The 12767-nt window shown below is 33.5% G+C and overlaps 6 protein-coding genes across 6 annotated transcripts; 4 read left to right on the top strand and 2 right to left on the bottom strand.

The window, feature by feature from the left end:
- Positions 1 to 1772: 1772 nt before the first annotated feature.
- Kpol_460p6 (uncharacterized protein) lies at positions 1773 to 3551 on the top strand (the record flags this gene model as incomplete). Its single annotated transcript, XM_001643179.1, has 1 exon — positions 1773 to 3551. The coding sequence occupies one exon, from the start codon at positions 1773 to 1775 to the stop codon at positions 3549 to 3551; it is 1779 nt and encodes a 592-aa protein (XP_001643229.1).
- A 1578-nt stretch (positions 3552 to 5129) lies between these two features.
- Positions 5130 to 6479, top strand: SAH1 (adenosylhomocysteinase; the record flags this gene model as incomplete). Its single annotated transcript, XM_001643178.1, has 1 exon — positions 5130 to 6479. The coding sequence occupies one exon, from the start codon at positions 5130 to 5132 to the stop codon at positions 6477 to 6479; it is 1350 nt and encodes a 449-aa protein (XP_001643228.1).
- A 604-nt stretch (positions 6480 to 7083) lies between these two features.
- Positions 7084 to 9840, top strand: VID30 (glucose-induced degradation complex subunit VID30; the record flags this gene model as incomplete). Its single annotated transcript, XM_001643177.1, has 1 exon — positions 7084 to 9840. The coding sequence occupies one exon, from the start codon at positions 7084 to 7086 to the stop codon at positions 9838 to 9840; it is 2757 nt and encodes a 918-aa protein (XP_001643227.1).
- A 197-nt stretch (positions 9841 to 10037) lies between these two features.
- OST5 (dolichyl-diphosphooligosaccharide--protein glycotransferase subunit) lies at positions 10038 to 10520 on the bottom strand (the record flags this gene model as incomplete). The annotated part of the gene is made up of 2 exons (XM_001643176.1): positions 10038 to 10280; positions 10500 to 10520. The coding sequence occupies 2 exons, from the start codon at positions 10518 to 10520 to the stop codon at positions 10038 to 10040; spliced, it is 264 nt and encodes an 87-aa protein (XP_001643226.1).
- Positions 10521 to 10815: 295 nt separating this feature from the next.
- On the top strand, positions 10816 to 11265 carry MTC3 (Mtc3p; the record flags this gene model as incomplete). The annotated part of the gene is made up of 1 exon (XM_001643175.1): positions 10816 to 11265. The coding sequence occupies one exon, from the start codon at positions 10816 to 10818 to the stop codon at positions 11263 to 11265; it is 450 nt and encodes a 149-aa protein (XP_001643225.1).
- Positions 11266 to 11497: 232 nt separating this feature from the next.
- MXR1 (peptide-methionine-S-sulfoxide reductase) lies at positions 11498 to 12061 on the bottom strand (the record flags this gene model as incomplete). Its single annotated transcript, XM_001643174.1, has 1 exon — positions 11498 to 12061. The coding sequence occupies one exon, from the start codon at positions 12059 to 12061 to the stop codon at positions 11498 to 11500; it is 564 nt and encodes a 187-aa protein (XP_001643224.1).
- Between the last annotated feature and the right edge of the window lie 706 nt (positions 12062 to 12767).

Genomic DNA, 12767 nt, shown 5'->3' with positions numbered 1-12767 from the left:
ACCGCAATTATAAGGAGATGAGGTGTGATTGATTAATCAGTTCAGAAAGTAGCAAAACCAAATTGAAGGGGGATATATATGTATAGTATTTTGATTAAGTCTGTGTGTCAGGGACAAACAACATAGTTTGATGTAGCCCTAGGTAACCTCAAATAAATTCAAAAGTAAACCAAACAAATCGACCTCAATAGCACTTTGTAATTTCCTTAGTAGTACCGTATAACTCCAGCTGATGTATAGATATAGGTATATCTATATATCTATCTTGTTTTGAGTCAAACCTGAGAGTTCTTGTTAGTGACAGCATATAAAAAGATGTATAATGGCAACAGATACAGGTTGAGTTAGGAGAAAAGAATGAGAGGGAGGAGTCACACATATATATCAGTCATATCAACGCATATCCACTTCTTTTGAGGTCCATGAACGTGTCCAGTTTCTTGTAACTTGGAATCAATTCTGGTTGCCTGTGTTAAATGACATCAATTGGTAGGTAACATATCTTTATAACTAGTTTTAAATATTCTGTTGATAAGTTTAGGTTAAGGATACCGTATATAGCGATGCTTTAACGGCGGCTAAATGTTTTTTTGTGATCTGGTGACTTCCTTCCAGCAGATCTTTTGACTATTTATAAATGTATAAAGGTATAAAGGTATCATTGACAAAAAACAACACTATACTATAAGGTATAACCCTAAACCACACACATCGAGACCCAGCCACCATGAGTTAGATTAGATTGTTCAACAAATAATCTTCGTTTCACTGTTTTAATCCTCAGTTCTATATTTCCACCCCTCCCCCTTCCCCTATTCCATACCGTTAATATAAAAGGAACAGAGTATTTGATTCCAATACGTTTTCCTATTTATAATCCAACACTTTTGAGATTGACTACCAAGCACTAGGTGTTGTTTATGACTGTATACTAAACTGTGCCATAGAATTTAAGTTTAAGGATTGAACTGAAACTTTGGAATGTCTTTGTTTTACAGTATTTGGATATACAAGTCCTCCTTCTTTTAAGATGAGTTGAAGTATGTTGCTATTGAAAATCATGAACGTTGAGAAGAATACCAAGTTAGAAGCTTCCCCCTCTGAATGAAGAATGGGATTTCAAGATACACTACTGTTGATGTAGTATTTTTTAGTTGGATGATTTAAAGAGCTAATACTCTTTAAATATAGTATTGTCTCTTTATACACTGGAATAACCGCTATACTGTCCCTTATATATGTGGTCAACTAGATCCTGAATCCGGGTAAAAATACTCATATGCATAAATCTATTATTTTCTATCATTGCGATGCTGGAACTTTAGGCCTCTCTCCTGCAGGCGTTTTGCAAACAGTACCATTTTTTATTTTGTATCAACAGAACAAAGTGAAAATTCCGATGATGAAGCTGACAGAACTGGCAAAACAGCAAGTGGTTGATATCAGAAATTTCCTTTGAATTGTTTATATTTCATCTGTTATCATCGAATGGAATCAGCAAGGAAACCTTCTCATTTAATCACAAGAGCATAATTTATAAAAGTGTTTTTGTATTTATTTTGTTTTTTTTGGTCGTCGTTATAATATAATTACTGATACGGTTAATCAGATCGAATTTCTCTGTTGATACCTTAAAGTGGTTTAATTTATTTGATTGATTGATCGATTCAGAGATATTAATTTGAAACAGGATTATCCGTGAACAACTTATCTTTATCTAGAGTCCTAATTAAAATTTTGGAGCCTTCCACAATTTTACGATTTCAACCAAGATGAGATTTTTCAAAAGATTTTTGTTAACCTTAACGGTTTTCATTTACACTTTACGCTACTTGCATTGTAATGCAGATTATGCATTGGACGAATCAAATTGTACTTGTCTGCGAAATTTCTGCCAGTACTCAAATGCTAACTATTGGAATGATTATTTAATTGAACATAATGAATATTATAAAACCGTGATTAACCCAGTTGCCACAGAAAATTATAATCTTTATATTAAACCTTACTGTTTAATTGCTAGAGAAAAGTCTAATTTATACTACAAGTTATATTTGGAAGAACATGTAAACAATACCTTAAACAATAAATATGTCGCCAGGGTAGCAGAAGAATTTTTGGTTTTCAAAGAATCACATTGTCATTATTGGAAAAACCATTCTGTTAAGTACCACGATTGGATAAAATTATTGCATGAGAAAACTGAAAATTATATTAAAAATATTAAGGTAAAATTCAACTCTTTACATGACAACTTGAAGGGTCAATTTGATGAAATGAAGCAAGATATTCATAAAAATGTCAAAACTTTAACTAGCACCCTATACACTTCTACAAGCACGGAAGAAACATTAGTTCCATCACCTGCAAGTCATTCTATCGATACTAAAGTAGAAGAAGTTTCTGGATCTCATTTAATAGATAACAAAAAAACAGATAACACAGCTGATGAAATTCAAACTACTCCCGAGCTATCCGAATGGGAGTTAGCACAAGACGAGTTTAATGCTTGGTTTAAATTAGTGGACACCAAATCCTCTAAAGCTTGCAAATTCTTGGATCAAGAAGTTGAAGATTATTTAAACGAGAAAATTGAACCTTGGGAACTCGAATTGAATGAAAAAATAAACCATTTCAGAAAGGAGATTCACTTGCAATTCAATAAATTAGTTAAAAATATTGAAGATATTGATTGTACTTCAGAGGTGGATGGAGAAACAGGCGAAGTTATTTATTTTGCCAAAAATGGCGAAACGCAATTATCCCAATATATCACTAGACCATTTATTTCATCCTTGTTCAAAGAAATTGAGTCCAAATTTCAAGCATTAGAAAATAACATTAGCACCAATTTAACTAATACAATCGATGAGCTTGACAAAAACATTCAAGAAATTCACGAACATCATGTAGAATTATATGAAGAATGGGGTGATATTATGATTAGTGAATGGTCTAAAAGAATGGCATACATCGAAGTAGTAGCAGCCCATTATGATTCCGAATCTGATGAAGACTCATCTCAAGAGTATTGGAGAAACTTCTTGAAACTAAAAAAGAAAGTTATTAGTATTAGAGATAACTTGGTAGAGCATCATATTAAAGTCACTCCATTGAACCAATTCTTGGCAAATGTTCAAAATGAATTGAATAACATTACTAAGGAGTCTAACGAATATCTTTTGGTTTTAAGAGCCAAAGCTAACTTATTGTTTGATGAACGTGAGAAACGTGAAGAAGAAGAACATAACCAAAAGATAATTTTGCAGAGAATGGAGAATGAACGTATTCAAAGTGAGCAAGAGGAGCGTATCAAGAGCTTACAAAAGGAAGAGGAAGAAGCTGAAAAGTTGTTAGAAAAGGAGATACAAGAAAAAGCTAGAAAGCAGGAAGAAGCTAGAAAGCAGGAAGAAGCTAGAAAGCAGGAAGAAGCCAGAAAGCAGGAAGAAGCCAGAAAGCAGGAAGAAGCCAGAAAGCAGGAAGAAGTTAGAAAACAAGAAGAAGCTAGAAAACAAATGGGCTCACCACCACCGCCACAACAGCAACAATAAATCTATTACCCTAATTAGTTTCCATAGTTTCACTGTAACTGACTCTTTTTTCTTTAACTTTAACTTTTCCTTTGTCCTATTAATAAAGCATGATTATACTAATACTACTACTAGTAACCATACTAATACTACTAATAACAACCATACTAATAAAATAAACCAAGATGTAAAATATTTTTAACGCCTACATTTAGATTTATGATTGAAACAAACTGAACCTTAAGACTGTTACTATACCAATTCATATTACCTGTTCAACCCATTTGTATTGGTTTTCAAGGTAATAAAATTCTGTCCTAGATGGATAGACGCATCAAATTACGTATATTCTCATCTCTACTGGCACTAATATCTAATCCAATCTAGAAATGAATCTCAATCTCAATCTCAATCACATTCACATTCAGTTCACGTGCTACATCTGAACTGAACCATACACATGCTTACGAAATAGGAAAAGTACCGGACAAAACATAGAAAAAGGAAAGAAATCTGAGAATAAATCTGAGAAGAAGAAACGTTCGAATCATATGTCCCACAGTCTCAGTACCACCAACAAACGCCATCCCCAAAATAAGAACAAGCAAATGTGCACATTTATGCATATACACTAGCAATGAACACTATGATAAAACCAATCGAAGTTAATCCAACATGATTATGAGCAACCTTTTTTTTTCTTTTTTTATTTCTTTTGACCATATTTTGTTAAATTCATTGCTGTCCTACTTAAGTTCTGAACCAACAAGGTTAATTTGTTAATATAACATAATGTAATGTAATAAAGGTTCAGTTAAACTGGTTGGTTACCTTCTATCAAAGAACAGTTCGTCCTGGTTGCCTTTCTTGGACTGATTCTTGCCATGTTCACATCAAGATCGATGTTTTTCCACTTTTCTGCCGTTCCACAAACAGGCTTTTTTCGTCATTTCTTGGTCTGCCCCTGCTAACGTTTCTGACTGGAAAAAGAAAATGCCACCTAAATTTTCGAGAAAAAGTTTTCTTCTTTTTTGCACACAGCACTCTACTCTCACAGCACCAGCACACACAAGCTAAAAAGAAACAGACAAACTGACAGACAGATGGATGCCAAAGTTTCACCTTTACAAGATATCTTATAAGAACCAGAACCAGAACCAGAACCAGAGCTGGAACTGAATCAGAGAAGAGCGATAGAGAGAGAGAGATTCCAAGATCGAATGGATGGGCCTTTAAACGATTGCTAGAGATGGAATTGTTTAATGTGGTTTGTTTGAAATTTAACTAACTGGTGATATCCATCGATTTGAATGATTGTTAACTGAAGGAAAGAAAAAAAAAATAATAAAAATTTTTTTTTTTAACTTTTTTTCTTCGAAGATTATTAATAATTCCATTTTACTTTCTTTTCTCACTTGTTATTTTCATTTTCATTTTCATTTCCACTTTATATACATATATATATGTATACTTTTATTAAATTGTAGTTGTACTTTCTTTAAAAATTAAGTTAATCTTCTATTTCACAGTTTAAAATTGTTTCCTTTTAGAGAACCAATCCAATTTTAATTAGGACTCAAACAGAAGAAGTATATTACAATGTCTGCTCCAGCTGAAAATTACAAAGTTGCTGATATCTCTTTAGCTGCCTTTGGTAGAAAAGAAATCGAATTGGCTGAACATGAAATGCCAGGTTTAATGGCTATCAGAAAGGCTTATGCTGAATCTAAACCATTACAAGGTGCTAGAATTGCCGGTTGTTTGCACATGACCATCCAAACCGCTGTTTTGATTGAAACTTTGGTTGATTTGGGTGCTGAAGTCACTTGGACTTCTTGTAACATTTACTCTACCCAAGATCATGCTGCTGCTGCTATTGCTGCTTCTGGTGTCCCAGTCTTTGCTTGGAAGGGTGAAACCGAAGAAGAATACATGTGGTGTATCGAACAACAATTGTTTGCCTTCAAGGATAACCAAAAATTGAACTTGATCTTAGATGATGGTGGTGATTTGACCACTTTTGTCCATGACAAATACCCAGATATGCTAGAAGGTTGTTTCGGTTTATCTGAAGAAACCACCACCGGTGTCCACCACTTGTACAGAATGGTCAGAGAAGGTAAGTTGAAGGTCCCAGCCATCAACGTTAACGACTCTGTTACCAAATCTAAATTCGACAACTTGTACGGTTGTAGAGAATCTTTAATCGATGGTATTAAGAGAGCCACCGATGTCATGTTGGCTGGTAAGGTCTCCGTCGTTGCTGGTTACGGTGATGTCGGTAAAGGTTGTGCTGCTGCTTTAAGAGGTATGGGTTCCCGTGTCATCGTCACTGAAATCGATCCAATTAACGCTTTGCAAGCCGCTATGGAAGGTTACCAAGTTGCTACCATGGATGAAGTTGCCTCCATCGGTCAAGTTTTCGTTACCACCACCGGTTGTAGAGATATCATCAACGGTGCTCATTTCGAACAAATGCCAGAAGATGCTATCGTCTGTAACATTGGTCACTTCGATATCGAAATTGATGTTGCTTGGTTGAAGGCTAACGCTAAGGAATGTGTCAACATTAAACCACAAGTTGACAGATACTTGTTGAACTCTGGTAGACACATCATCTTGTTAGCTAACGGTAGATTAGTTAACTTGGGTTGTGCTACTGGTCACTCCTCTTTCGTCATGTCCTGTTCTTTCTCTAACCAAGTCTTGGCTCAAATTGCTTTGTTCAAGGCTGATGACAAGGCTTTCAGAGAAAAGTACGTCGAATTTGAAAAGACTGGTCCATTTGACATTGGTGTTCACGTTTTACCAAAGATTTTGGATGAAGCTGTTGCCAAGTTCCATTTGGACAAATTGGGTGTTAAGTTGACTACCTTGACTGGTGCTCAATCCGAATACTTGGCTATTCCAAAGGAAGGTCCATTCAAGGCTGACCACTACAGATACTAGATCAGAAGTCATTTTTCTCGTTAAATATTTCCTATTCTTTTATCAGCTGTTAACATTTTTTTCAATGATTTAATTCTCAACGGTTAAGTCATGTCAATTATAACTAACGACTCAAAATACTATAATTCAAAGCATATGTTTGCATTTATCTATTATTTTTTGCAATTCATTTCATTATCATTATATTTTATATCCTTTATGGAAACTTTGGTTTGTTTCCACGTTTGTATATACAATTTGTATAAATTAAATAGTCGCAAAATGAATCTTCAACGGTTTTACAAAAAACTTTCAATTCGTGGTTAACCAATCATTATATCTACAGATGAAACTTCATTAAGATATTGTAGATTGGTTTTCCATAGTGTTTACCATACTTAAAACCATCTTTAATCCACACGCTGTGAACCCATACTTAAAATCAGCATTTAAACCTTTAAATTTGATACTTCCGGGGAAATTTGATATATAAAAGAGCAATGATAAAATCAAGAGTATTAGCAAAGGGATTTAGTTTATAACAAAAGGGACATCCAAGAGTTGTTGGTAGAGGTTTAGGTTACTGGATTTAGGAACTATATTCTTGTTATAACAAAGTTGAACAATGTCTGTTTATGGTGATGAACTTAATCAGATTTTTGTTCAAAGTATTTTCCCTCAATATTTGTTGGAACAACCAATTGGACAAGATTTATGGTTGATATATCTCAAGAATAAAAGGTTATTCTCAAAAGTCAAGCAACATGAGATTAAGAATCGTGCTCAAGGTGGTGAGGAAGGTGCTTTGAAGGAAGGTGGCTTTAATCATCCTATTAAATTATCTCATAATACTAGGAAAGAAATTTGGAAAAAATTAATGGATTTAGGGGTGTTAGGTACTGTACCTTTTGATTGGGCCAATGATGAATATTTAATACAAGTTTATAAATATTTCTATCCTGACTCATTGATCAATTCATTAAGTGTTTCAATTGGTGCTGATTTACCTTTAAATCCTTCAAATAACTCTTCTTCTAATTTTAATACTGTTAAGAATGATGTTTTAGAAGAATTTTCAAAACAAACCAGATTAGAGTCAGGAATTGTTGATCAAGAAAGTATTAGAAGTATTCGGTTTAGATCTGATGAGAGTGAAGACGATGATTCAGAAGATGAACGAGTCACCAGTACAAATGAGGAAGAAGAGGACGATGACGAGGAAGAAGAAGAAGAAGAAGGAGAAGAGGAAGAGGAAGAAGAAAATGATGCAATGGATATTGACAATGATGATGTTATGAATGTTATAGAAACTGCTGGCAGTAGTGTAAATGATGAAGACTCTGATAATATAATAATACCAAACAGGGAAGACACTAGCACAAGGATTCGTCAACGTGCAGGAAGTGAAACCGATCGGGTATCTTCTAGAGGTTCTGAATCTGAACCAGTTAGTTACTACCCAGCTCTTTCAGCTCATAGGGTCACATCAAAGTCAAAAAATAATGTTATTTCACAAGATATCTATGAATTATTGGGTTATCCTTTACCAAGTCAATGGCGTACTCAACAGAATAATTCAATCAATTTATCAAGCGATGGATTTTCTCAATTGAGCCCAAACTTAAATTGGCCAGCGTTCTCTGGTCATGATAATGCTGTGATAATTGCCAGAAACTATTTTAAAGATTTATTAAAAGACTCAAAATGTGATTACGCAGTAAGTACCGCTAACCGTCCTGTTTATTCCAATAGAGCTGGTATCTTTTACTATGAAGTAAGAGTTTTAAGCGTAACCAGCTCACAAGGCGCTTATAGTAGCGATGTTATGGTTGGATTTAAATGTTGGAATGATAAGGACAGCGAAGGTTCTAGTTCTGCACCCCATCATTCTCAGTCTGGTGACGATGGTATTTCTGCCAGAAATTCAGGAGATACATCTGTCACCAGAGGATCAGGTCGTAGTGGAAGTATTAGATCAGGTAATGATGCTTCAACATCAGATGCGACCGATTTAAGTAATGAACTTTATTTATACTGTGGTTTTAATGGTAAGATTTTTGATAATGAGGATGAAGGTTCATATTCAAAACCATTTGGACGTGATGATGTAATAGGTTGTGGTGTTAATTACATCCAAGGAACTGTGTTTTTCACTAAAAATGGTGTCTATTTAGGGGAGGCATATTGGGATATTGGCAATCTTGATTTAGTTCCATTCATTGCATTAAGACCAGGAAATTCAATTGGAACCAATTTTGGGCTATATGAAGAATACGTTTTTGATATTGTAGGTTACCTAGAAAGATGGAGGTTGGAAAGTTATTCTTATATTTTTAAAAACTATTGTTCGGCTAGAGATGCTGATGGCTATAATGAAAATCACGAGTTGGAAACAGAATCAAGTGTCGCAGTATCAGGAAAAGGTGGTAACACATTTACATCTTCTGTGGACGAGAACAATGAAGAATCTGTAGGATCACAAAACAGGACCACCTTAAGAGATTATAATGGATCTGGGGAGGATAATATTCCAAACTTTAGCTTCAAAGATGATAGACTTGTTAATGGTATTTTAAGGAAACCATCTTCTCTAATATTTAATAAGCTAAAAACAGATGATAGTTCTTTACAAACATCTGTTAAAACAATTGTGAATGATTATTTGATTCAAGAAGGTTTAATAGATGTTGCCAACGCATTTCTAAAAGATCTTAAAGATGAGACTGTAATTGATCAAGAGACACAGGAAGAAGTGGACAGGAACCGTGAAGTTACTAGATATAATGAAAGTCAAATTATTAAGGAAGAGAATAACTTAAAGAAGAGACAAGCAATAAGAAGGTTAATTGCGGAAGGAAACATAACAAAGTGTCTTCTATATTTGAACAATGAATATCCTGAACTTTTAGCTTCGAATATAGAATTATACTTTGAGCTTAAGTTAGCTGAGTTTTTGTATAGTATTTTGAACTGCAAAGATACACGAATAGAAAACACAATTCAACTTGGGCAACAATTGTCAGCAGAATTTATATTTAATGACAATGTATCTGAAAGTGTGAAAAATGTTTTCAAAACGAGATTTAACGATGTGTCTAGCTTATTGGCATATGAAGATCCTGTAAAAGATGCTCCATCAGAATTGACAAAATATCTGACAGTTGAATTCTTGAATGATCGTTTATTTCAATTGACAAATTCTGCTATACTAAAGTATATGAAGAAAAACAACGAAACTAACTTAGAAAATATCATTAGGTACACAAGGGCAATGTTAGAAACAATGATGAATGATAATTCCAAAGGTGGCTCAGTCGATGGTAAATCTTATATGTACTACAGAGCTGTTAATCTAGATGAAGATTTATTGAACTTTATGTGACTCAAATGAAGTGCTTTTCGAACTTAAAATTTATTTTAATTTAATTTACATATTATGTAGGAAGTAAATAACTATCAACCAACAGAATTTAACCATTTAATCAACTTTTATACGTCAGGTTCGTGAATAATTAAGTAATACCAGCACAATATACCTCTTGTTTATCCGTTTCATTCTGCAATACCACATGTACTAAATCAAACATAGACACCAAATGAGTTTGTTGTGAATACTGTTGTTATACCACAGAATAAAGAAGCAATTGCACTGATAATCGAGAAGATTATAAATTTAACAACAATAGAATGATTCTTAGACTTCATTACAAGAATAGATAATGAAACCAATACTAAAGATATCAAACTAGCAACAATTGCCATTGTTGGCTGAGATTCCAAAGCGAAAACAGGTTCAAAAGCTCTGCTTAAGGTGTATTCATTCTAAAATAAAAGTACCAAGTCATATAATTTGTTCTAAACTCTTCAAAAATTTGATAATTGCAACCACAATTAAAACTAGTGCAATTAATCAAATTAATCCAGAATAGAGCACAGACTTATAAAATTGTTAGTAATAATAATTAATGTGAAACTGCCATTTTATTCCTTCAATTGTTTCAAACAAATTGAACCTATAATTGCAAAAAAATTCTACATTACATATAACTGTTCATAACTCATATTAAATAGCTTTGTCTATGCGATCAACACAAGTTTTCAAACCCTTATAGTTCGATGTACTCCTTTTATTTCAAGAAGGAATGGTTAACTGTTGAACTATTTTATGATGGTTTCCTTATATTAAATATATCAATTTTATTAATGTTATAACATGCGAATATCAAAAAAGTAATAGCATTTGAAATTTTAATGCTCTGATTTAAAAGAGAGATGAGATGAAAGGAGATGAAGTTGAAAGTATAGGTGTTTAGGTTGGGATTCAAGTTGGTTTGACTATAATCGTGTGAAGATTAGGATGCTGGTAAGTAGATTCCAGGTTGGAGTTGGATTATTCCGTTTGAATGAAATTTTGAAACGATCAATTTCGAATGTTAATATTACTAGCAAGTATGAATATCCAGATGAGTTAGGGACTGAGTATACACCTCCAGATCTATCCCAAGTGACTAAACAATGGAACACCAAGACTATGAGTCCTTTATTGAAGGAAGAGATTAAGGAATACTTGGTTTGGAAAATGGAAGATGATTGGAAGACCATGACTAATGATGAAACCAAGGCCGCTTATTATCTGTCATTTGGGTCCTGGGGACCTAGAGGTAAAGGAGGATCTGAAGGAAGTGACCCGATTTTTATACTATTAAAGAGTACATATTCATTGTTAATATTTGCTGGATTAGGGGTTTCTCTTGTTAACTTCAAAAGAGACAAAAGTTTACTGAAGGATTTGGAAACTTTAAAATAGATAACGATATAGGACATAATATCAAGATGTAAATAAAATATTAAATATTCAATTTAATACAATTGTACTGTACAGAGGAAAATTTATAGATATAACACTTAAAATATTAGGATAGTTTTGGAATGGAGGTGTTCGCCTTTTTTATAATGTTAATACAATGATATATTCAATGATATAAAATGATGATTATATAACTTGTTTAATGTAATATTTATGATATGATTGAAAGAGCTTATAAATCTCTCAAGTAGTGAGTTGGACAACTGTAACCTTCTGGGTTTTTGTCCAAATATAATTGATGATATTCTTCAGCGTCATAGAAGATGGTTATTGGTTCCACGACGGTTTTGATTTGATTGTTCCATTTTGGTTCCCATGCATCTTTTAACTTTTTAGCTTCAATTAAATCTTCCCCTGAATGAGTATATATAGCACTCTTGTATTGGGTACCTTGATCAGGGCCTTGAGAATTTACTGTAGTTGGGTCATGTATTCTAAAGAAGAAATCAACCAATTCCTTTAAAGTGGTGACTTCTGGACTGTAAGAAATTTGGATAACTTCAACAAAGTTTGTATCACCTTTACAGACTCTCTTATATGAAATTGAATCAGAATTATCCTTTAAACTGTTGTCACCATTAGCATAACCAACTTTACAATCAATTATTTTATCATTCAAATATTTTCTATACATATGTTCAGTACCCCAGAAACAACCTGCACCTAGAGTAATTATCTTATCAGAAGTTGGATTGAACTTTAAGGTTTTTGATATAGTTGATACTGCTGAGCTCATTTTAAGTGTTTTTATATGTATATGTATATGTATATGTTGTATTTAACTGTGCAATGCAAATTACAGGCTTGTCACTTTTAAATATATTTCTAAAATTCAATTCAAGTCCTCAGAATAAAATAAGAATATCAAGATCAATAAACTATTACACTTGAACACACACTTATATATATATAAGTGTGAATGAGTTCATTCATTGAAGGTTTTGGCCGAAAATCAATCAGTTACTAATGCATTGTATTGATTGATTTAACCTTAACAAAAATTTCATCATAACTCCGGCTAATTTTAACTGAATAATCCGCCTTAAGATATTTAACATAGGTATATCACGCACACACACTTATTCGCTTCTGGAGGCTTACCACATTAGGAGAATTAAAGGTCTTTCTCCTTTTCACTTTGGAATCGGATAATTTTTATTGCAAGTGGCCCCCCTTTTTTTCAAGGGAATACCTCTTTAGTCAATTCCTAGATGGGAAAATACCAGGTGTAACCCTCGATTGTTAAAACCCAGTTGTGTTAGCCCCCCCTGGAAAACATTCCAAAGTATCTTGTTCCCTTTCCACGTCGAATGGTAAAATTTTCTAAGGAAAATTAAAAATATTCCTTACAACTAAAGATTGTGAACCTATTTCTTAATTTCTCCCCGAAGTATGGAATTCCAATGCCCATATCTTATGTGCGCGCTCCATTACCGCACATA

The sequence above is a fragment of the Vanderwaltozyma polyspora genome, genomic scaffold, assembly GCF_000150035.1.
Source record: "Vanderwaltozyma polyspora DSM 70294 KpolScaffold460 genomic scaffold, whole genome shotgun sequence".
Lineage (NCBI taxonomy): Eukaryota > Fungi > Ascomycota > Saccharomycetes > Saccharomycetales > Saccharomycetaceae > Vanderwaltozyma > Vanderwaltozyma polyspora.
Note: the sequence above shows the minus strand (reverse complement) of the source record. Positions and strands in the feature narration are given on the sequence as shown.